The sequence below is a fragment of the Macaca mulatta genome, chromosome 5, assembly GCF_049350105.2.
Source record: "Macaca mulatta isolate MMU2019108-1 chromosome 5, T2T-MMU8v2.0, whole genome shotgun sequence".
NCBI classification, from domain to species: Eukaryota; Metazoa; Chordata; class Mammalia; order Primates; family Cercopithecidae; genus Macaca; species Macaca mulatta.
This window is the reverse complement of record NC_133410.1, coordinates 152,041,282-152,068,097: the sequence shown is the minus strand read 5'-3', so window position 1 is coordinate 152,068,097 and position 26,816 is coordinate 152,041,282. Positions and strand designations below refer to the sequence as shown.

Sequence of the window (26,816 nt, the reverse complement as noted above, 5' to 3'; positions counted from 1 at the left end):
CCATGAAATATAGAGCCCCAAATACATAAACAGATGCTTATCCCCACTCACAAGAAGGTAAATGAAGGTGGAAACTACACTGAAATATTATTTTTCAAGCTGTCGGACTGAATAAAATCCAAAGGTTACATACCACGTGGTGGTAGCAAGGCCGGAGGAAACAGACTCTACCATGCATTGCTTGGGAAGGTCCATTTTCTTGCTTTCATAGGGGGCGGTTTAATAGTACCTATCAGTATTACAAATATGTATGCCTTTGACCCAGAAGTTCCATTCCTAGGAATTTAAGTGGCAAATACACTTTAGACAGGCAAAATTATGCTTATTCAAGGTAGCATCATTGTTTGTAATCGTAAAATATTTTCAATTATTTAAATGTTTATGAAAGTAGTCTGGTTAAATAATGATACACATTTACAATAGAAAACTAGCCAGCTACAAAAAAAAAAAGGGGAGGAAAGTTCTTTTTGTTTTAATATGAAAACCGTCTAAGTTTTTGTTGAGTGAAAAAAAAAAGATTAGTAGAACAATGTGCAGGGGTATGGTAATACTTGTGTAAAGAAGGAGAGTAAAAGAGTATATGTGTATATCTATCTTAACCCATGTCTGCCTGAGGTTGCAATTTTTTTGAATTTTTGCAGTCAGACCTTGTCAATGACCTTGAGCAGTAGGATGTAAATAACTCCCACATGCTTAGTGTTCCAATAATGGAACACTAGGCTTAAGTGGATTTTAATATGTGCATAAAATTACTCTGGAAGTATAACGAAGAAATGAAATAAAGGTATTACCCATGGGGTGTAAGGGAAAGATATATCATTTAATTTTTAAAAAAATATTTAAATCATATGAATGTATTACCTATTCAAGACAAAAACAAACAAAAACTATCTTGACACTTGTAACCCTCCTTTGTGGCCCATAATGGCTGAAATATGTGCAGACTTATGTTAGGTTCTAACTGAAGTCTGAGAGGAGTTGGTAGGTGAGTGGCAGGTAGCTGGAGAAACACTTGAGAAATCATAGACAATTTTGACAGGGCTTTACTCTCTCTCTCGGCACAAGTGAGCTACATGTACAGCGTTAGCAGGGTAATTATACCTTTTACAGACAATAGTGACTCTGAGCCAACCACAGACACACATAGGTGATCACCTAATGCACCTCACATGGCATGGTTACCTAGTGTGGGGGGTTGTGCGCCTGCAGTCCAAACCTGCTGAGTCATGCTGCGCTGGAAAGCAGCCTTGGCCTACTCCTGATTAAAGCACAACTTAGTTTATCACCAGAAAGACCAGCCTGGCCAACATGCTGAAACCCTGTCTCTACTAAAAATACGAAAATTATCTGGGCGTGGTGGCACATGCCTGTAATCCCAGTTACTTGGGAGGCAGAGGCAGGAAAATCACTTGAACCCAGGAGGCAGAGGTTGCAGTGAGCTGAGATCGTGCTGCTGCACTTCAGCCTGGGTGTTAGAGTGAGACTCTGTCTCAGAAAAACCAAAAGCAAATGCATCACAATAGACCATGCAATGCAAAAGCACTCAGCAAGCCCGCTGTATTTATTATTGTTTGTTTTTGAACTGTGTAGTAGAAGGTGTGCTTTACAATTTTCTCCTTGCAAATACTTATTCCTTGACTTAACCCACTACCACAATAACGGCTATCACTCACTGATTCACCAAAAATTGGGTAAATAATTATCTTCCTTTTAAAAGTAATGTTTCTTAAATGTATTTATAGCTCACATTGATTTCAATGTTTAATATTAGAAGTGTTTTGGATCTTTATTTAGAAGTTTGCTAATTTTTTTTTAACAAGAAATATGCTGTAGGAACTTACCTCTTGTTTACATCAACTAACCTATGGTAAAATTGGTTTTATTATACATAATTTCCCTTAAAATTGCAGTTTCCAAGAACCTATCAAAAACATTAAGTGAAAATTAACAGTACTACTGTGGAATGAGTTCCAGGATATACATTTAAAAAGGTAAAGTGGGTAAAATAATATATAATGTGCTACCATGTATCTAAGGGAGGGCTATAATTACATATATACTTAAAACAAAAACAAAAACAAAAACAAACCAAGAGAATTCCCTCTGGCCAAGAGAATCAACTACAAAATTAAACAAAATGGTTACTAATGGAGAAGGAATAGAAATTGGTTGTCTTTACATATAACTTGTTTTGAAGTTTTTTATTTTGGATTCATGTATGTTTTATACAATTTTAAAATAAAAATTATATTAAAAAACAACTTCCGGCCAAAAACGGTGGCTAATGCCTGTAATCCTAGCACTCTGGGAGGCTGAGTGTGCAGATCGCTTGAGCTCAGGAGTTTGAGACCAGCCTGGGCAATATGGCAAGACCTCATCTCTAGAAAAAATACAGAGATTAGCCAGGTGTGGTGGTGCATGCCTGTAGTCCCAGCTACTCTGGAGGCCGAGATGGGAGGATTGCTTGAGTGCCGAGGTTGCAGTGAGCTGAGATTGCGCCACTGCACTCCAGCCTGGGTGACAAAGTGAGACCCTGTCTCACACACACACACACACACACACACAGAGAACTCCTAAAAATAGAAATTAAGAAAAAAAAATGAATCTAACTCTGTATCAAATTAGAGGCATAACCATATAGCAAGTAAGATTTTAAGTGTCTTACTAAGAGTCATCTGGTTATAATCTCTACAGGATATATTCTACAGGAAACTATAGAACAAGGAAACTGATTTCTTCAACAATTATGACACAATTGTAAGAAAAATAAAACAGAGGCTGGGCACGGCGACTCAACGCCTGTAATCCCAGCAGTTTGGGAGGCCAAGGAGGGTGGATCAGCTGATGTCAGGAGTTCAAGACCAGCCTGGTCAACGTAGTGAAACCCCATGTCTACTAAAAATACAAAAATTAGTAGGGCGTGGTGGCAGGCGCCTGAAATTTCAGCTACTTGGAGGGCTGAGGCAGGAGAATCGCTTGAACCCAGGAGGTGGAGGTTGCAGTGAGCCGAGGCGACAAGAATGAGACTCCATCTCAAAAAAAAAAAAAAAAAAGAAGAAAGAAAAAGAGAGCAAGAGCCACAGACTTAAAGGGTCCAAGGAGGCATATCATTCTGTTGCAATATATGGACCATCCATATTTGGAGCCTGATACAAACAAACTCTATAACAACAAAACTGTCTAAAACAATTTTGGAAATCTGGATGTTAAGTGAAAATTTGATGGTATTAAGAAACTGCCATTAATTTTTTAGATGTGTTGATGTGCAAATGCATAACCTACTGAAAAGGACACAGTCCCTTGGAGATGTAAACTTCATTGGCATTTTGGAAAGTCTAAATTCTCTATGCTTTGAGATGTAAATTTGCTATGCTCAGTAAGAGGTTTAACCATTTGAGGCAAATAAACTTAATTCATTCCATTTAAGAAGCACAATTTAATTCAACTGTCCTTTTAAAAATGAGTTTTACTTGACTCTTGAATAAAATTTTAAAATCAAAGCTAGAAAATAGTTATTTGTGTCAGTACATTTATGTGTACATGTCTGTATTTGTATATTGTCTACATGGTATCAAATTGGCTTATAAAAAAATGAGTGCTATAAATGAGTAAGCCCAACTATTTCCCAAGTTCATATAATTTGAATAAATTTTTGCTAAATAAGACTAGTTTAATATTGTTGATTTAATAAAAACAACTACCTTCTGAGTCATCTGCAAAATAGCACTATATTTAAGTTTCTCAAGTGAACACTTAATGTTCACAGATTATAAAAATGGCTAAAAGGAGTATATTTTGAAATAGTGACTAGGTTTGATAAATATCTCAGTTCCCATAAATAATCTAGGGAAACTAGTAAGAATTAATAGATTATGTAAATGTAAATGAGATAAATGTCTGTAAATGGAGTTTTCCTGTAATTTAAAATCTTAAAGTTATGTTAAATTAAATAATAGATGCTCGTTAAATATCTGGGTCATTTCCAATTAAGATAAAAAATTATAAGAAAACATGTTTCTGAAAATTATAAAATGGTTCTTATTTATAAAATACTGAGATGTGACAGTTTAAAATTGCTTGCTAAAATGTAAGGTTACTAAGAGTTAAAAATTCTTTTTTTTTTTGGTTCACTGCAACCTTCACCTCCTGGGTTCAAACAATCCTCCTGCCTCAGCCTCCCCAGTAGCTGGAATTATAGGCATGCACTACCACACTGGGCTAATTTTTGTAATTTTAGTGGAGACGGGTTTCATCGTGTGGCCCAAGCTGGTCTCAAGCTTTTGGCCTCAAGGGAGCTGCCTGCCTCAGCCTCCCAAAGTGTTGAGATTACAGGCATGAGCTACTGTTCGGCCTGAAAATTCTAATGTTTATATAATTTCATATGCAAAATGTGGCCAGAAAAGTAAGTTTTTTTTTTTTTTTGAAAATAATTATAAGATGGCATTAAAATGTGGGCTTTATTGAGAAAAAAATAATTTTATGTAATTTGGAGGTTATTTAAAAGTTGCTTCAAAATATGGATTTAGGAAAGAAATAGAAACAAGATAGAAAGAAACCAGTAATAGGAAAGAGAGATGTAAAGAAATTTATGGATATGACACTATATGTTTGCTTAAAAAGGTGAAAAAGAGGAATAATTTTACAGGAAAATAAATCTTGTATGATAAATTTCTGTCTTAACTAAAATGAATGGCTACTGAAGAAAGAGGAAGCATAGCACAGAGCAGAAAGTCCAAGCATGTCATTGGTGCACTAAGTCATGATAAAGTTCATGGAAAAACTTTATGAAATAAATTTTGTGTGTGATCCAGTTGGCTTTAATTAAAAGGAAATTATTTATGTGTTCCTAAAGATTGAGTTTTGATATTAAAAGTACATTAATACGAGACTAGAAATTTTGGTCTCCTATGTTAGAACGGCAAGATTTTCTTAAATTATTGATTTGATCTTAAGAAAACAGCATGAGGTTTTGATTTCTTTTCTTTTCTTTTTTTTTTTTTTTGAGATGGAGTTTCACTCTTGTTGGCCAGGCTGGAATGCAGTGGTGTGATCTTGGCTCACTGCAACCTCCACCGTCCACCAGGTTCAAGTGATTCTCCTGCCTCAGCCTCCTGAGTAGCTGGGATTACAGATGCCCACCACCATGCCCTGCTAATTTTTGTAATGTTAGTAGAGACGGGGTTTCTCCATGTTGGTCAGGCTGGTCTCAAACTCCCGACCTCAGGTGATCCACCCACTTCAGCCTCCCAAAGTGTTGGGATTACAGACATGAGCCCGGCCGATGTTTCAATTTCTAATTCTGAAATCTATTCCTTTCTGAAACTTGTTTTTATCAAGATAATTCCCACATTATCTGTGTTAGATTTTTGATTAGGAAAATGAAGCTTTAAAAGGATTGATTTTTACATCCATGCAACTTTTTGTATTGCTTCTGAAGTCTTCTGATTATCACTCTGATTAAATGAACAACTATTATTTAACAATAACTTGTGATTCTGTTATGGTCAACTGTTTTGAATCTTTTGACATCTTTGGCAGGTTTCCCCAGGATCAAAATCCTAAGTTAAGCCTTATTGGCTTAAACTTAATTTTAAGATTATCTAGTTGGGCCCTTGGAGAGTTTCAAAGAATATATCTCTCATCTTATAGAGAGAGCAAATGATTTGACTTATTTGGTAAATTGTATGGGAGGCATTGTCAAATGATAAATAATACCAAATTTTCTCAGTTACATTTATCAGTATGTTATTGATGTCAATGTTATAAAAGTATGCAGATTCATAGTAATATAATGTAATATTAGTAGTCATAATTGTGGTTTTGTTAAATCTTTTCTAAAGTTATATTTGTATGGCTATGTTGTTAATGTGAATATTCAAGAGTATGTGAAACTTATTAAAATCTGATAGTCCTGATGTGATGTTATCAGTTATGATTCTGGTTATTATCTGAAAATGCTGCATGTAATAGAAATAACTAAATTTCCTTGTCGATTGGGAACTTCCACCAGATTTTAACCATGACTATTTTAGGTTTTTGTCACCCACAGTTATGTATCTAAAAGCACTGGCAACCAACTACAGTCCAAAATTACTTTCGTGAAAAGACTGACAAGTGCTCTTGAATACAGGCTTCTGGTAACTTTGGAAATGATATCGTTGAACTAGATAAAACCTTCCAGAACTCTAATAAAAAAAAAAATGACGTATTCATGAAGATTGCTAACACGACACCAAGCAGAACAAGAAGTACACGGGACTGAAATGATGAGGGAATAAAGTGATTTTTATGACTTTTTCTTTGAAATATTGCTGATTCTTTTCATATTTTGTTTTTCAGAATCAAGAAAACTTGTCTTTTGAGCAATTTGTATCTTATAGTAATTGGTATTCTTTTGCAAGCAAAATTGAAAAATTTACCTTTCTCTCTCTACCTGAATTCTCCAGGATTTGGAAAGCATTCGTAAGCATTCTTATTTTACTTCAATATAGTTACTTGAATAAGTTCAACAAGAAACTATTTTCTTTTGTTATAGGACACATTAGAAGCACCGGTTATTTTACCAGGGCCGTGACTGGAATATTACATTTTCAAATATGGCAAGACTGCTTTGAAAGACTGAGATTGAAATTATAAAGCCAATATAAAGAGAAAGACTGGCTTGATACCTGTCTGCACAGTTCTCTTACAGGGTCCCTGACCTCGCGGTAAGTAAAGAATGTCACTTTTCTGGGTGGGCACAGTGGCTCACGCCTGTAAGCCCAGTACTTTGGGAGGCTGAGGTAGGCGGATTATTTGAGCCCAGAGTTTGAGACCAATCTGGGCAACATGGTGAAACCCTATCTGTACCAAAAAAAGCTTAAAAATGAGCTGGGTATGGTGGTGCATACTTGTAGACCCAGCTATCTAGGAGGCTGAGGTGGGAGGATCACTTGAGCATGGGAGGTTGAGGCTGCTGTGGGCTGTGATCACAACACTGCACTCCAGCCTGGGCAACAGAGTGAGACCCTGTCTTAAAAGAAAAAAATAAGGCCAACCACAGTGGCTCAAAGTGCTATAATCCCAGCACTTGGAGAGACTGACACTGGAGGATGGCTCGAGCCCAGGAGTTCAAGACCAGCTTGGGCAATGTGGTGAGACCATGTCTTTAAAAAAAAAAAAAATTAGCTGGGCATGGTGGCATGCACCTAAAAGTCCCAGCTACTCTGGAGGCTGAGGTGGGAGGATAACTTGAGACTGGGAGGTCGAAGCTACTGTGAGCCATAATCATGCCCCTGCACTCCAGCCTGGGTAACAGAACAAGACCCTGTCTCACACACAAAAAAAGATGTCACTTTCTGGTAGGCCCAAGCATGTCAAGATATTTGGGGGACTTTAAAAAGGAAGGAATTCACCCCATTTGTACAGGTATTACATGCATATTCTCATGATGAATCCTTGATATGGCTTGCTAGCCTTGAGAGGCTTTTAAAAGTCTAATCCAAAATCCCTTATGAAAAAATTCCAGCAAAGCCAACTTAAAAAGGATCCTATGTGGGCAATGGCTATTCTTTTTATGCTTTATGCAAATAATCAGGCCAAGTATAATAAGACTAAAATGTATATTGAGAATAAATTGGTGTCGCTATGATTTCTCTTTAATAGAAAGGGGGGGACTGAAGAAAGAAAAATAATGTTTCAGCAGAAAACTATAGCACACCTGTTATTAGATTGTAGCCCTCACCATTGGTTTTGAGTTTTTTATTGCTTGCCTGCAATTTGAACTGAATACTAGATTATTTTTTGGCTATAAGAAATCTCTAAAGAAGAACCTGGATTTAATTTTCTTCATGATGTTTTTAGTTGACTCCCTGGTGGAATCAGTTCTTTTTTTTTTTTTTCATTTTGGCATACAAATTCTCTTTTTGATTATAATTCTTATGTGCAATATATTCCTACTATTCAAATTATTAATGCTGTGTATGTCTTGTTGTTTTACTTTCACAAGAAAACAAAAATCATGAAATTCCAAAGACTAAAGGTGATTCAACAAATGATAGCAGCTATAAATTGATGACTTGTTTAGTCATCCGTTGGGACTAAGTTCTGTATTTTGTTCTGGTTTTCAAGTTCATATTATTAAAATCATAAACGTGGTTGTGATTTTTCTGGCTACTTCGAGTTATCTTTATGAGAAAGACCCCAGAACGGTTTTCTCACCAGGTTATACTTAATAAACATAATGAACCCACCCTGAAAAATCATAGGCTTAACAGCCAACCAAACTAAACAGAGGTTACAAAAATGCATCATGCTAAGGCCAAAGAGTCCATGAAGTAAATAAATGCCAAGAGAAGTCCACAGGAATTTAAATATAACTAAAAGTGGCCAGGCACTGTGGCTCATGCATGTAATCCCAGCAGTTTGGGTGGGTGAGGTAGACTGATTGAGCCTAGGAGTTTGAGGCCACTCTGGGCAACGTGGTGAAACCTGTCTCTATTTTTAAATAATAATAATAATAATAATATAACTAAAATTGCTAAACAAAGGGAACCCTCCTCTATGGATTTTACCTCTGTACTGTAATTAGATTAAGGCACAGTTGAATCATATGTTTTCTCTAAAAAGCCTAGTGCCTATTCTTCCCAAATTGACATTTTTATACCTTGTTGTATTCTGCCATTTCCAAATGCTATAACCCTAAAAAATCCAATATATATATTTGAAATTATTTGCCACTTTGTAGGAATCATAGACTATTTGATCTGATAGAGATCTCTTTCCAGGGTTTTTATTTCAAAATTCAAGAAAATATATAAATTGTAATTTAAAAAATTACAGGGTTATCATTGGATTCTAAAAATGTCCCTGTCAAGAGCATACTCTGGACTCAAACAATGTCTCCTGTCAAGAGCATACTCTGGGCTCAAAACATTTTTTTTTTTTTTCTGAAGGGAAGTATCCCAATATTTTGCTTTAGGACTCTGTCTTATTTGCACAAGTGCTGTATCTTGCTAAATTAATCTTTCTCCTGCCCATGCCCTCTATCATAAGGGTATATTAAGATGTCATAATAAGTCTGTTGTCTTTCTATTATGTGCAATTGTGTTTTGCAGCAATGGTATTGCCTGCAGCAGACTCTGAGGTGTCTCTAGGGCCAACATTTGGTGTTATAAGTTGATCTTGAATTTGTGTTTTCAGTGATTTCACATGGTAGGAAAGTTATCACTACGAATATATGATCTGAGAGAATCAATGCTTGGCATTTTGGTTAAGATGAAATTTCATTAAAACAAACTTTAGTGCTGGTTTACAAGGGAGAAGAAGACATAGAAGCGTATACCAGTTTTCTCTGTACTTAATCACATACCTGTGTCAAGGGATATTGGTAGCTCTACCTACTCAACTTGGTGGAGGAAGGGATAGGTGGGAAAAGTGGGGTAAAGTGGTTTTCTAAGACAATTCCATGTATTTATATGATCCTTAGGTTTTTTTTTTTCATTACCAGTTGTCACAGTTGCTGTTTCACTTTGGCCAATGTACTTTATTTCACCTAGCCTCAATTATGGTGTGTAAACTAGGAATAATGATACCTGTTAGAGTGATTGTATTGATAAAATTATAAATGTAAACCACCTAGCTGATTGGTTTAGTTGAAGTTATCTTAGTGCAAATATTAGAAACTCATTGAAATAACTTCAGAGGAAATAAAGGCTTATTAAGGAATACAAATATATGGGAACCAAGGAAGAATTAGACAACCAGGGAGGAGAGGAACTGGTTTGTCTCTAAGAATTAGCCCTTCTCTGTCTCTCTTTTTCTTTTTTTTTTCTGCCCCTCTCTCCAGGTCTGCTTTTTGTCCTCCTTCTGTCAACCAGCTTCCTTATTTTACAAATTACTCCAATGGCCTAATCTCCAGCCTATATAGTCACCTGGAACTAGCACCCACCACTAACAGGTAATCCTCTATGTCTCTTTATTTTACTTGTAGAGATTCCTGATTGTCCAAATTCATCTTTTAGAGCAAAGAAAGAAGTCCTGGCTTGTTGATCATGCCCTGAATGGATTGTCTTTGAGGCCGGTATTTCCTGATTCAAAAGCAATGGAAGGGAGGTGCAGCATCTGGTGGGATGCTTCCTATGGAATGGACTCTGGGTGGGGCAGACAGTGATAGATAACTGTATAGGGATGTTTATTTTTAGCACTCCATAAGTGTTGGCTCTCCTTATTGCCTTTCCTCTTCCCCATCTCCTGAGTCATTTTCTTCCTAACACCAAGGTCCTAAGGAGGGAATTACAGGCTCAGGATTACTGATGAAGGATGCCTGGGAGATAGGCCTCTGTGGAGTACCTACTCCTCATTTTCTATGCCAGTGAAGGAGGCTCGTTGTGAAATGATAAGCAATACTCATGCACTTTTTGCTGCACTATAGCCAGAATGGATCTATCCTGTTGTAAGTAATTTTCTGCAATGTCATGGGCAGCAGGAGCTGTGATTAATAAATTGAAGAGAGACCATAAGTTCTATAATAGTTATCAAGTGACTATGGCAAGATATCTCTTGAAATCTGGTGAAATATATAATTATTAGGCTTCTAGGACCCCTTTGGATATTTGCTCTTGCCATGTGTAAGCGTAGCACCTCATATTTCCCCTATGACTATAATTGCTGGTTTATTTCCCTTCCCTGCCAGACTCTGAGCTACCAAATAGAGGGTTGGGGCTGTGTCCACTTTGTTCAACTTCATAACCTTGCTACCCAGCATTGTACCTAGCACATAGTAGATGCTAAGAAATATTTTCTTAATGATAATAAACAAACTTACATGACAGACTTACAAATGCAGCTGGTTTCCCTGAGACAATCACTGAATCATTTATGTACTTACAAATTATGTTTTGCTCCATTAAAGCTGACAGTTATCATATTTACCTTCTTTAAACTTCAAGTAAACTCAGGTTGTCTCCTGAGCATCTTGTCTTTGAGAACTGCCCATTCAGGACAGTGGTTATACATTGTATAAGTTTTGCCCGAAAAAGGGCACCCAGATGATGGTGTTTGAAAAGGGGTTGAAATTCAGCCCTCAAGAAATAGTCTTGATTCGCATCAAGCCTCTTGGTATAGACTTCATTAGCTTAGAGCAAGAGATATTTATTTCTTTTCGATTGTCCAAATGGGGCTGGTGCCTTTTTCTAATTGTCATAGAGGCACTATATGCACTAGGACAGCCTGGCCTACTCCATCATGGTGAACTCTTGATAGCTGGATTGCCTGGAAAATGGAGATATGAATTGTTTAAGGCATTTATTCCGAGTCAACAGTAGATCTGGGAAGATAATTTATTTGCCAAATGGCAGCCAATTTATTATTTTGCCCCTAGTATTTAACACAAACTTAGCTCTTTATGTAAGTGCGTAACCGTGATGGCCTAATCATGATGTTTCAAAAAGGATAGTAGAATATGGAATAACTGTTCCAGACAATTGCTGGCCTGTTTATATTGGCAGCCTGAGTCCTTGCTGAAGATAGAATATTCTGGACAATCACTTTCCAAAGCCAGATTTTAAGGGTAGTTATAATGTTTTCTCTATGCTAAGGCAGTGAAGATGGAGAAGCAAGTTTTTATTATTATTATTCTTTTACTTTTAGTTTTGCGTTCATCTTAGCCATGAGTGAGGAAAGTAATAAACTTGTGTCTATTGGCTAATCTGCTTACGTAGTTGCTTCTGCTATTACTGAAAGCCAAGAAGGTGGAAATCACCCAATTCAAGAAATTATTCAGCAGAAACCTACAAAGGTGTATCATTGATTTGAACTGCAAATTATTTTTCCATGTTCTGAGCCTCAATTTCAATATTTTCCTCATTAACACTAGACTATGGTTTGAGAACAAACTGCTCCATACAGAACCAAATTAAGGTCAAGCCTGTAATTCACATCTAAAAATGAAGTTCTCTGGAAATATAAACTGCCAAAAATACAGATAAGTAGTATTTATAAACATGTATCTTGGACTTAGCCAAGTATAGATCATCCTGGAGAAACTGAAAGTCAGCAGTGCTAGTGCTCTGTACTGAAATATTGTTATTTTGATATCAAGACCATAACAATCACAAGACAGGCATCCTGAAAAATATTCACCTCTATTATTGTGTGTTTCAGGAAACTAGGATCGGCCGAGCACAATGACTCATCATCCCTGTAATCCCAGTACTTTGGGAGGCCAGGTGGGTGGATCATGAGGGCAGGAGATCGAGAACATTCTGGCTAACACGGTGAAACCCCGTCTCTACTGAAAATACACAAAATTAGCTGGGCATGGTGGTCTGTCACTGTAGTACCAGCTACTCAGGAGGCTGAGGCAGGAGAATTGCTTGAACCTGGGAGGTGGAGGTTGCCGGGAGCCGAGATCGTGCCACTGCACTCCAGTCTGGGTGACAGAGCAAAACTCTGTCGGAAAAAAACCCGAAAAAGAAAAAACAAAAAATCCCAAAACCAAAAACAAAAAAACTAGGATCAGTGGTAGGAAGTGGAGGACTAAGTATAAACTAAGACCCAATAAATAAACTTAAAAAGAGGACAACATGTTCTAATAGGGTCTAGCAAGCAGACAGACTGGTTAATAAGTGGACAATAGCAGCAACTTAAAAAAATAAGTTTATTGGTCTGTTGTCTTAACAGTAGGGGAAACCATTAATAATATTGTAAGTTCTTCTTTCAGAAGTCACAGATGGTCTATTCTCTAAATGGAATTAAGCCTGAAGTTTCCAGGAAGATAGGCGCCCAGATTTTTTTCGTAGCATTTTCATTTATTTCAGTAATTAGATAACAAATGTGTTTAATTTTTTAAAGGGTCCCCAAATAATGGACAGGATGGGAAGGAGGCATACAATGATCAAATGTAGTTTATCACCATTATGGCTTATCACTAGAGTTGTGCTGTTCATTATTGTGGCCATGAGCCTCATGGCTCATGAGCATGTAAAATGTGGCTAGTGCACCGGAGTAGCTGACATTTAAATTAAAAAATGGATACTCAATTTAGATATATACAAACAGTTCATGTCATCCTGTCCAATTTTCTGCAACTCTCTTGTTTTAGGCCCATCATCCATCACTGAGGCTTTTCCAACAGCTTAACTACTTTCCTTTTCTAATGAAACACTCTGGGAGGCTAGACTCAATAGAGCTGCCAGTTATAACTAAAAATTTATACTTTTTTTGAAGTAAAAAAGACATAGAGGAAAGCACAACATTATAAGTAGATAGTTCCACGTGTAATCACAAAATCAACACAACCTGGTAAACAAAGAACCAGGTAAAAAAAATGTAACATTAATCATACCACATAAGTCCCCTATTCATGATCTTTTCTGATCACTTCTCCCTCCCTTTCTCCAAAGGTAATATTATCTGTACTTCTAATACCACAAACTAGCTCTGCCTGTTTTATAGAATCATAAAAATGTGCATTCTTTCAAATTTTTTTTTGAGACGGAGTCTTGCTCTGTCTCCCAGGTTGGAGTGCAATGGCGCAGTCTAGGCTCACTACAACCTCCGCTTCTCAGGTTCAAGTGATTCTCCTGCCTCAGACTCCCAAGTAGCTGGGATTACAGGCACACACCACCACACCCGGCCATTTTTGTAGCTTTTGTAGAGACGGGGTTTCACCATGTTGGCCAGGCTGGTCTCAAACCCCTGACCTCGTGATCCACCCACCTCGGTCTCCCAAAGTGCTGGGATTACAGGCTTGAGTCACCGCGCCTGGCTGCAAGAGTGGGCATTCTTTTGCGTTTCCCTCAGTATTATGGTTGTGGAATTCAAATGTTGTGACGTGTATCTGGAGCTCATTCATCTTCGCTGCTGTGAAGGAATTTAATATATATGAATGTCCATCCATAATTTATATTTTTCTAAAAGCAGCAAGAAAAATGAATATCCACAGATTATCCATTCTGTTCTTGATGAATACTTTGGTTCTTTCAAGTTTTAGGCTACTGTGAATAATACGGCATTGAACATTTAAAACTGTTTCTGTGTACACATTTAAAATGTGCTTTATGCACACAGTTTTGTAGTATCTCTCTTTAGCAGTGAAGTTACCAGATAATAATACGGTATGCATATGTTCAGTTTTAGAAGATAGTGCCAGTTTTCCAAAGTAGTTTCATCAATTTACGATCCTGTAAGTAGTATATGAGAATTAACTTTCTACATCCTCACCAATGTTTGATATTGCCAGTTTTTTTTAAGTTTATTCATTCTATGAGCATTAATGGTGTATTATTGAGGTTTGGTGATTAATGAAGTTCAGCAGGTTTCTGTATGTTTATTAGAAATTTCTTTTCTTTGGAAGTGTCTGCTCAAGTCTTTTGCTCATTTTTCTATGGATTTTCTATGTTGATTTGCAGTTCTTTATATGTTCACTTATGATTTACACAGATGTACCACTTTATGGCTTTGTATTTTGTTCTTATTTATTTTTAAATTAGAGACGATGTCTCACTAAATTGCCCAGGCTGGTCTTGAACTCCTGGGCTCAAGTGATCCTCCCACCTTGGCCTCCCAAAGTGTTGGGATTACAAGTGTGAGCCACCACACCTGGTCCATATTTTATTCTTAATGGAGTTTTTGATGAAAAGCTTTTTACCTTAATGTAACCCATTTTATCACTGTTTTCCTTCATGACTAAGGATTTTTTGGTCCTGTTTAAGAAATCTTAACCATACACCTAGATTTTGAAGATGTTCTAAGTAATCTCTTTGAAGTGTTATTTTCCCTTCCAGTTTACAGTTAAAATCCACTTGAAATGTATTTTTTATATATAGTGTGCAGCAAGGGTTAAGTTTCTTCTATTTTACATGATTACCCACTGTACCACTAAAATTTATGGAAAAGACCATCCTTTTCGCATTGCTTTGAAGTGTCACCTTTGTCTAGGGGCCAAGTCATTGCAGTTTGCCTGGGACTTTCTTGGTTTTAGCTGAAATTTCTATGTCTTGGGAACAGCTTCAGTCTCAAACAACTAGGATGGTCACATTATTTTTGTCATAAATCACATATGCATGTAAGTATGGGCCTATTTCTGATAAGTCCCCTCATCTGAATTATTTTAGCCTTATAAGTTTTATCTTGTAAAGAAAGTCATTCTACCTTGTTCCTCATTTCCAAGAGTCTTGACAATTTTTGGAATTTTTCCCTTTACATTTCAGAATCAGCTCCTCAATACAAAATAGAATTCCCAGATTGGGATCACATTGATTCTATAGACTGGGAAAAGTTAACTATTTATTCTGAGGAAAAATTAAGTATTTATAAAATTGAGTCTTCCAAGCCATGATTTATTTAGGTCTTCTTTAATTTCCTAAATAATGTTTTGCGGTATTGTGTGGCAGTCTTATGCATCTTTTATTTCTAAAAAACTGTTTCTAGATGTCTAAAAAAATTGATTTTTTACATAATTGTCAATATTTTAAAATGTCTTATTCTAATACCTGTCACTGGTGTGTAAATATACCCTTGAACTTTGTATATTAACTCTGTAGTTAGGAGACTTGCTAAACTCAATTCTAGAAGTTTATGTGTAAGTTAAACATTCTTACTTTGGATTCTATATAAACAGGTGGCTGGGACAGAGGCTGTAGTTTGCCCACCTCTGTGTTAGTCCATGTTTATACTTCTTTTCCTAGGAGTCTTTGTCTGTACAGTGTGTGTTTGATGCACAGTGGATGCAGCAGGAGGTCCAAATTGCTGCTCATGGGCACAGTGTGTCTTGAGCTTCCCAAAACTGTCCCTGCTTTCTTCTTCTGTAAATTGAGTCAATGGTGCCCAATCCATTTCCAAATCTTCCTTCCTTTTTGTAGATCCACATTTTCACCTGGTATGCTCTCTTCAGCCTGAAGAATTTTAACTTATCTTGTAGTGCAAATATTCGAGAAAAAATTCTCTCAGCTTTTGTCTAAAAATATCTACTTCACCTTCACGTTGAATGAATCTTCACTGGATATAGTATTCACTAAGTTGACTTTTTTTCCCTTCTGCACTTTTTAGATGCCATTCCACTATCCTTAGCTTTCATATTCTGATAAAATGACTGGTCTTTTGTTTCTCTATATCAAGGATCAGAATTTTTTTATGTACCATAGTAAGTATTTTAGGCTCTGCAGGCTGTATGGTGATATGGTTACACCATATACAATCTCATCTTGGATTGTAATTTCCACGTGTTGAGGGAGGAACCTGATGGGAGGTGATTGGATCATGGGGGCGAGTTCCCTCATGCTGTTCTCAGGAGAGTAAGTTCTTATGAGATGTGATGGTTTTATAAGATAGTTTTCCCTGCTGTCTCTTGCCTGCCACCTTGTAATGCAAGCCTGCTTCACCTTCTGCCATGATTGTGTTTCCTGAAGCTTCCCAAGTCATGCAGAACTGCGAGTCAATTAATCCTCTTCTTTATAAATTACCCAGTCTCAGGCAGTTCTTTATAGCAGTATGAAAACAGACTAATATATATGGTCTCTGTCATAACTACTCAGTTCTACCATTGTAGTGTAAAAACAGCCATACACAATATGTCACAGGTATAGCAGTGCTCCAATAAAACTTTACTTATGAAGAAACAGGACGCAGGATAGACTTGACCTGTGGGCTGTGTATTGTTTCCTGACTTCATATTCTTTTCCTCTGGGTGCTTTTAATTTTCTCTTGGATAATGGACTCTTGGATCCTCCATTTTTCTCTTCACTGTGCTCATGATTTTCTACATTCCTTTTAAGCTCCTACTTCGCAAATTCCTTTCTTTCCATAATTTCTGGATTTTTTTCCTTCTTTGAATGCCTCATACTTTTTGATCAGATGCTGGATATTGTGAATTTTACTTCACAATACCAATGCTGGGTATGTATACTGCATTTCCTTAAAGAGATTGCAATTTGTTCTGTATGCAGTTAAATTACTTAAAGAATTTAACCAGCATTAGAATTTGATCCTTTTAAGACCTACTTTTAATCTTTGTTGGGTGTAAACTTTATACTGTAAAGGATTAGCCTTTACTTCAGTGCTAATTTAGCCCCATTGCTAAGCCATGGCCTTCTCAAAGGGAAGCACAATACACACCTCAGGATAAAGGGGGAGACTAATCAGCTTGGGAGGTCAGTATGAGAAGATATGAACATATGGAGGTAGGAGGCAATTAATTAGTCCGCTGAAAGCTGGGAAGAGAAAGTAGCATAAGGTATGCTATCCTGAGACCTGAATGTGCAAAGGTCTCGAGATGGCAAGTATATGGTGCTGTGTGAAAAAACATGATGCAAGGTCCAATATGCATGAGAGAGGGCATAAAGGCAAGAATGGAAGAGATAAGCCTAGTAAAGCAAACAGAAACTAAGCGGGTATAACAAATGAGTTTAAGAACCACATTTCTCAACCCTTTAGATTATCACATATAGGTTTTAACAAAGTAGATCTTTTCTTTTTCTTTTTTTTTCTTAAGGAATCATGTTTGGAGTGCAGAAGGATAAGGGAAACACTGATATTTCATTTTACAAAATTCATTGTTAAGCTTTTGTTAATATGTAATTTGCTTAAGTCCTGTGCTCCATTAGAATATTGACTTTGGAGCTCTGAAGACTTGGGTTAAAATCTCAGCTCTGATTTTTACTAGTTGCACAATGTTGAGCAAGTTCCTTAATCAGAGTCTTTATTTTCTTTGTCCATTAAGAGGTGAGGGAGGATATGGGTATGAGCCCACTTACAGGGCTGGTATAAGTTAAAAAGACATAAATATCTGCCAGCACACGGTAGACTCTTGACATATGTTAATAATCCCCTTGAACGAAAGACCTATGGGGAAGAAATTCCTTTTGTAGTCCAGTTCTCAACCCAGGTGGCACATTAAAATCATGTGAGGAACTTCAAAAAACATTGATGCCCAGTCTCCACATAATGTAATTGGTCTGGGATGAGGCTTGGGCATGGTATTATTTTTAAAAAGCTCTTCAAGTGATTTTAACATGAAATGCAAGGTTAAAAACTGATGATCTGGCCAGGAAAGGCTAAATTTTTCACCCTCTGAAATCAAGGGGGGGTGTGTGTGTGTGTGTGTGTGCACGTGCACGTGTCAACAACACAAGCAAAACATGAAAACATGAGCTCCATGAAGAGAAAAACAACTGCAGGTCGTAACAGACACTGACGAGAGCTGGCAATACACTTGGCTGACTTCTTAGATTCTATTTTTAATGTTAAGTCCACACTGGTTATGTAACAGTGGGGCTAATGGTTTTATATAATAAATTCTTTTGAATTTGTGAAACCTAGATTGCTGATTTTATGAAAATCTTGATTCTCATTTCTTTAAAAATTATTTCTGTACAAATTTCTTCATATGGGAAAGCTTTTTTTTTTTTAAAACAAGCTAGTTTTTTTAAAGCAGTTTGTTTTTTTAATCCCCCATTCATTTTGAGGTTTGTTCACTTCTAAAAAAGGACTCTAAGAAAATTAACTTAGGATAACACTGAAGATACATAACAGTTTGATAAAACTTAAGAATATACATATGAAACAGCTTATATTTTAGAATTATTTGTTTTTTTGGGATAGCAACTTTTAATTCAAATTTCCTTACTGTTGAACTTTAACTTCTTAGTTACAGGTTTGCATTATCTAAGATTTAACCTTACTCCTCTGGGCGATGTTACTGAGTTGCTAACAACAACCAGTTAGCATTTCCTAGTATGTTTTTGTAAAATGTGAATTAACTTTTCTCTACCTCAGGAATATTTAGTTTCAGAAATCTAAACTCATTAGAAAAAATGTATGATGAAAGGATATATAAACTATCGAATTTGTATGAGAAAAAATACTATAAATGTACAGTATTTTTGAAATATTCATTTTAAAAGAGCTCTTTATATGGAATGTATCATGTGAAGTACACAATATAGGAAAAGACTGACTGAGAATTAAAGACCTGGAACAAAGTACAAAGCATCAAAATGAAGATTTCCAGTAACTGGAGAAACTATGCCAATTATTTTTTTCCTAAACTGTGCTGGGCACACAATAAGCATCCAATTCCACTTATTATAAGATGATAGCTTTAAAGAGGTAGTATGTGAAAAGAAGACAACTACTTTTGTAAATATTATCATACAAAGAACAGAACTGAAGAGAAAAAAATACAGATTTGAACTTAAGACTTAGCTTGAAAATTTTTATTCTTTCCAGATGTGCGTTATATGTAATAGGTTGTTTGAACCTTTCACATGGACCCCCCCAATACCTCTAGACATCATGATGGATTTTTATCTCTACATCCAAAGGATCTATCAACAATTTAAGGTATGGAGATAAAAGGGATCTCCAGGCATATGCTGCCCTGCTTCTCTGATTATTTAGCTGGAAGAGAGGCAGTGGGAAGATGCTTGAATGGAGAATGAGCTAGAATCCTTCTTCCAATTTGAGATATGTTAATGCCATAAATCAGAGTTGCATAGGCACCTGCTTAGTGGATAGATTATCAGAGCTTGTGTGATATCCTATATATTTCCTTCTTTGCATATCTCTAAACAATTTTTTACTTTGTGTCAATAAACATCTTTGAAAGAAATAGACTCAGATTTACAGTTTTTCATTTTTGCTAGCAGTGAAGCCTAATGCTTCTTAGCAGTAATAAGCAACTTCATTTAAACTGATTACTGTGGACTAAAGGAAAGACAAACAGCAATAGCACTCTACTCAGTCTTCAGAGTTAAATCTCACAAGAGTTGGAGCTAAGCACAAGAGTTAGGAATATGGGAGAAAGAAAAGACCTAATATGACAAATAAATCTGTAATTAAGTCACAGGGATCTGTTAGAATCAGAGCAGTCCTGAGTATTACCTTACTAAAAAAGTTCAGCTGCACAGGTTTTGAATGAAATTTCTGATTATTCTGGTTCCAAATATTTTGAATTCAACAAATCATGTAAAAGGTTACTATATTTTTAATGTTAAAAGGAAGTCTTCAAGTTTTTGGTACTGGTATGAAGTTATTTGAATACTCTCAGTGTTACTATATTCAGTCAGCTTTCCATATCCTCAGGCTCTGTATCCGTAGATTCAAACAACTTTGGATAGAAAATTTAAAAAACCAATAAATGTAATAAAAAATAGCACAAATGAAAAAACAATATAACAACTACATAGCACAATGTAAGTGCTATGCAATCATATCTCATCATGTAGAGATTAAAGTATATGGGAGGATGTGCATAGGTTATATGCAAATTCTGTGCTATTTTATATAAATAAGGGACTTGAGCATCTGTGGATTTTAATATTGGGGGATGGTGTTCTGGAACCAATCCACTGCAGATACTAAGGAAAGACTCTAACTAGAATTCATTTTATCATTTAAAAAAGTCAATACATATTATCTTGATACATAAAATCCTTGAGAGACCTGATTGATATTCATAGATAAAGCTGCGTAAGTCTAATTGCTTTTATGAAAGTTGCTAGAAGCATCTTAGCCCAATATCAATCTATCAAATATTAAATCACTTTACCAATTTCAATAAATGCCAAGACTGATATAATCTGATCATAAGTTGCTATCAAGTAAGTGGATAACTGAATACACAGGATAGCTCAGAAATTCACTATTGGGATAAGAAGACCACAGAAAAGCATGATAACTGGTTCATTCATTTATAAGGAGGAGAACCTTGATTAAATCTGCAAAGAATTTTCAGTTTTTAATCTAATCCGCCTTCCTAATCTTCCTGGTGACTGGAAACAGGTTAGGAATGGGAGGTAGTGGAATAAACATGAGGATTTCTGTTTTTTTTTAACCACTGCCATAAAAGCTTGGGAAAAAGATAAACCCCAAATCATTGAAGAACATTCTTTTCCTTAAAATGTTTTCAAAATAAATATGAGACCAATCTTGAGAACAATGAACAACTGTGGATAAGTTAAAACCTTTAGGAAGGGGGATAACTGGGATAACTCTTGAGTACTGTATAATCAAGAACCAGGAGAACTGACATGTTTCCAGTTTCCTGGCAAAAGAAAGTGTAGAAAGGTAGGGTTTGGCATTTTAACATTTTATCTAGAACTATGAAAATAGAAACAACGGTGCAAAACATATGACTGAAACAAACAAAAAACCCAAATGTACAACTCTAAAAATATGTGATCAATGTTTAATATTCTGAGGAATAAGTAACAAAATCAAGAAAGATTTTATACTTAGCTGGGTTCATTTCCTCTGAATTCTTCTAAGAGTTAAAAATGAACTATCACATTGATTGATTTAGAACCATCAGATTTTACTTAAGGAAAATCTATTACCTTTCAAAAAGTTATAATTTTAATGTTAGCACAAAAATTACTTCCTAACATTTCATTAAAAAAAAAAAAACATTTCGCAGCCAAAGATTCCTATTTTTGAATTACAGTACTGCAAGGCACATACAGAACTCACCTCCTTCAAAACACACAGAAGATATACTCCCTGAAATAGAATTTTAAAATCCTTGAACAATTAGAAATACTACAAAGTTAGCATTTTTTAGGTAAAAATGTTGCTCCTACAGGATCATGCAACTTTCTTAAAATCAATTCAGCACATATGTATAAAGAATCCTTTTTAAAAACATTTGTACTTGAAATACAGATACAGTGATGCTGAAGACACTACACAAAAACTGAAAAGTACTATATCTTGATAAATTTTGTTATTGCCTTCCTTAGAGACTTTATCATCTCTAGTTGATTTTTAAAGACTTGAATTTAATAATGGGGTAATTACACAAGACATAAAGGATTTTTTAAAAACAAGTATTTTTTTTTTTACCTCTAGCATCAATTCTTTTATAAAGAATGCTAAATAAATTACATTTTTTGTTCAGTAAAACTGAAGATAGACCATTTAAATGCTTCTACCAAATTTAATGCAGCTTAATTAGGGACCAGGTACATATTTTCTTCTGAACATTTTTGGTCAAGCATGTCTAACCATAAAAGCAAATGGAATTTTAAGAGGTAGATTTTTTTTTCCATGATGCATTTTGTTAATAAATGTGTCAAGAAAATAAAAACAAGCACTGAATGTGTTCTCTTGAAGTATAAGGGTCTAATGAAAAATAAAAGATAGATATTTGTTATAGTCTGTGACATTTTAACAGTCATAGTATTAGATGTTTCGTGACCAGTGCATTTTGGACTCTCTCAGGATCAGAATACGAGTCTGCCAACTGTATTAAATCCTCCTCCACCCCCTCCACCAGTTGGTCCACAGCTTCCTGGTGGGTCATTGTCATCAAATCCATTGGGCCGAAATGAACATGAAGCAGATGCAGCTTGTAGGGCCCGGGCTCGAGCATTCAACTCTTGTTCCTAAAATTAAAAATAATTTTTATGAAATTAAAATGCTAAATACAATGGTTATATCATCTATAGAAATATTTTAAAACTACCTTAATCCGTATAAGCATTCTTCAAATCTCAATAACTTTGAAACTAAAGCACCTACGAAAAAAAAACTTCTCTAAGAAAATATTACAGTTCCTGCAACACTCTAAAACATATTAGAATAGATTCTTTTCTAATATATTTAACATGGAATTCAAAGATTATCACAATAGATTATCTATTCTCTAGCAATTGGGGCTATTTTGGAAGTGGGTGATTACAGTTAAACATATGAATAAAGGAAGAAGAATGAATTTTTTTTCTGCCCTTTCCATAGACTATTTCTCAATAAATAGTAAGACAGGTCTCAAAAAACACTGACAAGTAAAATGAAGCCTACCTCCTCACAGTAATATCTAAAACGTTTCCTTATCAGGAAAACTTTTATCAGAAATCAATCGTATTTATCTAGATGCCAGGCATATATTAGGTATTCAATAAATATTAATGATCTTAGATTAGAATTCTATTAGGTGCTTAGCTTCAAAGGGAGCAAATGTGAATAAATACTGGCAAATTCATTTGGCAAGGTATACAACTGGATTCTAAAACTGGGACCCACAAACTCTTTGGAAAAATAGGCAAAATATTCTGGCATGTGCCTATTTTTCTGGAAGAGGATCTACAGATTTCAAATGGGGTTGGTAAAAATAAGGTCTAAAAGTTACTGGTCACAGCATAGCTGAACTTGTTAGCATAATTATCCTGAAGGGCTTTCAAAATACAGTTAACATTAATAACAAAAACACTATTATTTCGATTTTTCAACTTAAGGCCTAGTGATTTTGTTCCATCTGGCAAGGTAATACTATTTTATAATTTCTAGCTAAAATGATTTAGTTTATTATTATTCCCTCTTCACAAAATGCTCAATTTTTCATTACGAAGAAAAGAGCCAGGCATACCCTGACACCTATCTGTCACATTATGGATACTTTATTTTTCAGTAGCATACAGCATCTTCTGTTCAAGTCCCAGTACACAAAATGATCAAGAATCACCTATTTTTATGGCTGAAAGGGACCTTTGATAAATCCTTGTAACAAAATGGCTTAACTAACCAGTCTCTGATAGAGCTTTTAAAACTTAATTTGCAGGATATTTCTTAAAAACATTTTTGTGATTTACAGTGTCATTTACAATAATTGCTGGCTCTTTGGTATAATGTCTACCTACAGAGTATTTTTAAGGTGATATATATATTAATTTATCCTTGATCTATAAAATTAAAGTAGGAATTACAAATGTTTTACAGATTGAAATTAAGTGCCATAAGTAACATCAGAAACAGACACAAACCCCCCCAGCCACAAATCCTCATTGTTCTAGCTCTATAACCTATTAAACTATCCAAACAAGCAATGAAACTATGACTCTGTATCTGAGAAACAATACACGGTTTCAGATACATAGATGATGTTCCCTAATGAATTAAAACTGAACAGACATGTAAGGTAGAGTTTAAGAAGTTCTTCTTCAACTTCTGCTACTAAAAGATATGGCAAATTTTGCATAGACGTTTTTGTACAGTGATTCCCTTAAAGAAACTATGTCAAATGACATAAAATATAAAATTAGTAACTCCATTGCATGTGTACCCATGAAACCTATATTGTATTTCAAGATATACAGCATCCCAAAAAAGTAATATTCTTTTTCTGCTTTATTATTTATAGAAATATATGGCTGACAGAAAAAAATGTGCGGTATTCTGTTTTCTGATGATAAGCTTAGACAATGGATAAAAATAGGAAAAACTGTCTTTCATTTTACTTAATATAGGTAAGAACATTGTATACAATGTCAAAATTATGATTATCATAGAATGTGTAATTTATATCACAAATTTATATGAGTACTAAAGTTAATTCTAATTTCAGTAGTAGACTATAGATCTAGTCACAGGAAAGTTATTGCTCCTTGAGACAAATAATTTTCAGTATATTTATATTTCTCATTCAAGTGAAACTGTTGACATTAATCCTTTTTTTTAAACTGCACATACATATTGAATATACTCTTCTGCATGTATGAAAAAGAAAAGAATTAAGAAGTTAAGAACTACTACCTCCTCCAAAGAAACAAAGGAAATAAACCAAGCAGGAAAAGATAGGAAGTGGACTGTGGCTGATGCGGGACAGATGGGTGGGTAATCTGGACCATGCAAGAATGATGTATTACACAATCTCTCACTGTATCCTAACCAAAGGCTTAGTTTTTATATTCCAGACACTAAAACAATGGAGATACTCCTAATGGAAGCTGGACTGAAGGGAAAGAAATATACGAAGAGAAAAGTCCTTTCAAAAATTTACTTCAAAATCCACAATTTGCATTGTTTTCCCAAATGTCAGGCTATGATACACAGAGTAGAAAATGGTTTGTCATAAAAGATTTTTTGCCTGGGTTTTTCAAAACCACGGATCTTGCCAATACTCAAAAGAGCAACATTTTCTAACACTTGTAAATCTGGTTGTGGCTAGATTTAAAATTGAAAAATGAAATCCTAAAATGTAAAAATGAAATCCTAAAAAAAGCTTCTTAAAATTATCACAAGGTGAGTTTCTAATGTGATTATGAAGTATTAAAATGAAAGCAGCTACCCTGATATGTACTAAAATGTTAAATTCATTAGCAATATTGTTCAAGAGCAGAGGAACTCAGAATGTTCACTTCACATCCTTCCTTTTACGATTTAAGTTTTTATAACTGTTTTCTAAATAGGTATAATGCTATTTCTTAAAGCTATAGTCCAGACATAGTAATCTATTATAAAGCATGACATATAAGAATTATATCTGAAAAACAGATATAAAAACAAAATGATAGAATGAAAACACACATGTACATGCTCCAGGTGTTTAAAACTAAGAAGTGATAGCTGAAAACTGCTGTATACATAATCTCAACACTATAGTTTTCTATTGCCTGGTAATTATGAGCATTCACATAACAGAATAAACAATGTAGTCTCTCAACATGTACTTAAAATACCAGAATGATCTGATTAAATGGTATGAAAAACTTCACAATTTGAGCCTTTATCAATCACTGTATTTAAAAGTAAACAGGCTGGGCACAGTGGCTCATGCCTGTAATCCTAGCACTTTGGGAGGCCAAGGTGGGCAGATCACTTGAGGCCAGGAGTTTGAGACCAGCCTGGCCAACATGACGAAACTCGTCTCTACTAAAAATATAAAAAAATTTACCAGGCATGGTGGCGTATGCCTGTAATCCCAGCTACTTGGGTATCTGAGACCTGAGATTTGCTTGAACCCAGGAGCGGAGGTTGCAGTGAGCCGAGATCAAGCCACTGCATACCAGCCTGGGTGACAGAGTGAGACTCTGTGTCAATCAATCAATAAATAAATGTAAATAATCACAATCTAAATATAAGTTCCTAACTGCGTTGATTATTGGGCCACATGCAGTGGCCCAGCACTTTGGGAGGTCGAGGAGGGAGGACTGCTTGAGCCCTGGAGTTTGAGACTAGCCTGGGTAAAATGGCAAGACAATCTTTAAAAAAACTTTTTTTAAAAATTAGCCAGGCATGGTGACATATGCCTATAGTCCTTAGCTACTCAGGAAGCTGAGGCAGGAGGATCACTTGAGCCCAGGAGTTCAAGGCTTCAGTAAACCATGATCATGGCACTGAACTTCAGCCTGGGTGACAGAATGAGACAATCTCAAAAAAAAAAAAAAAAAATAAAAAATTGAATACTTATTATTGTATTTTTGCTTTAAAAGGGTACTCTGATAATGAAACTCTGATTTACTACCTAGTCTTAATAAGGAAAATACCTTAATGTAAAATTTGGCGGTATCTTTTCTTGCATTAAACAACTTGTCAATATGAAACTTAAGATGGAATTTACAACTGCATAAAACTGAAAAACTGAATTAACAAAATACAGAATGCTTTTTCTTTATATTAAAGTAACATACGAGTCTTAAAATAATAATGAAAAGAATAGTTCCTCACGCTCAAATATTGTATAATCAGAAAGTAATGGGGTAAATGGCAAGATAAATTGGAAAATCACTTGGAGCTAAGCTACAAACAAGTAGTTGCTATGGCTATACAAGCATTTGGGATTCTAATCACAGAAATGAGAGTAGTTTTTTATCTTTCAAAACCCGTATTTCTCCTTTGACTAATGTTTATATGATATCTAGTAAGAAGGACACAGCTGAATACAATCTATTTCTAGTATGTTGATTATAAGCCATCTGACTAGATGTTAGTCTTCAGTAGTTAATCAGTTCGAACAAATATTCTGATTTTCTATTTATTTCTGTAAAGTTCATTGTTTTTGTCACTCAAGAACATTGCTATATTTCTTTAAAAATGTATGAGTATTTTATAATGCAGTAAATTTG

General features: G+C 35.3%; 1 protein-coding gene across 1 annotated transcript in view; it reads right to left on the bottom strand.

Moving 5' to 3' along the window:
* Window positions 1-21,372: 21,372 nt before the first annotated feature.
* USP38 (ubiquitin specific peptidase 38) overlaps window positions 21,373-26,816 on the bottom strand; it is a 36,887-nt gene continuing 31,443 nt past the window's right edge. The window contains 1 exon segment of the mRNA NM_001260711.1: window positions 21,373-22,361. Coding sequence (NP_001247640.1) covers window positions 22,200-22,361 — 162 coding nt within the window. The 3' untranslated portion in view covers window positions 21,373-22,199.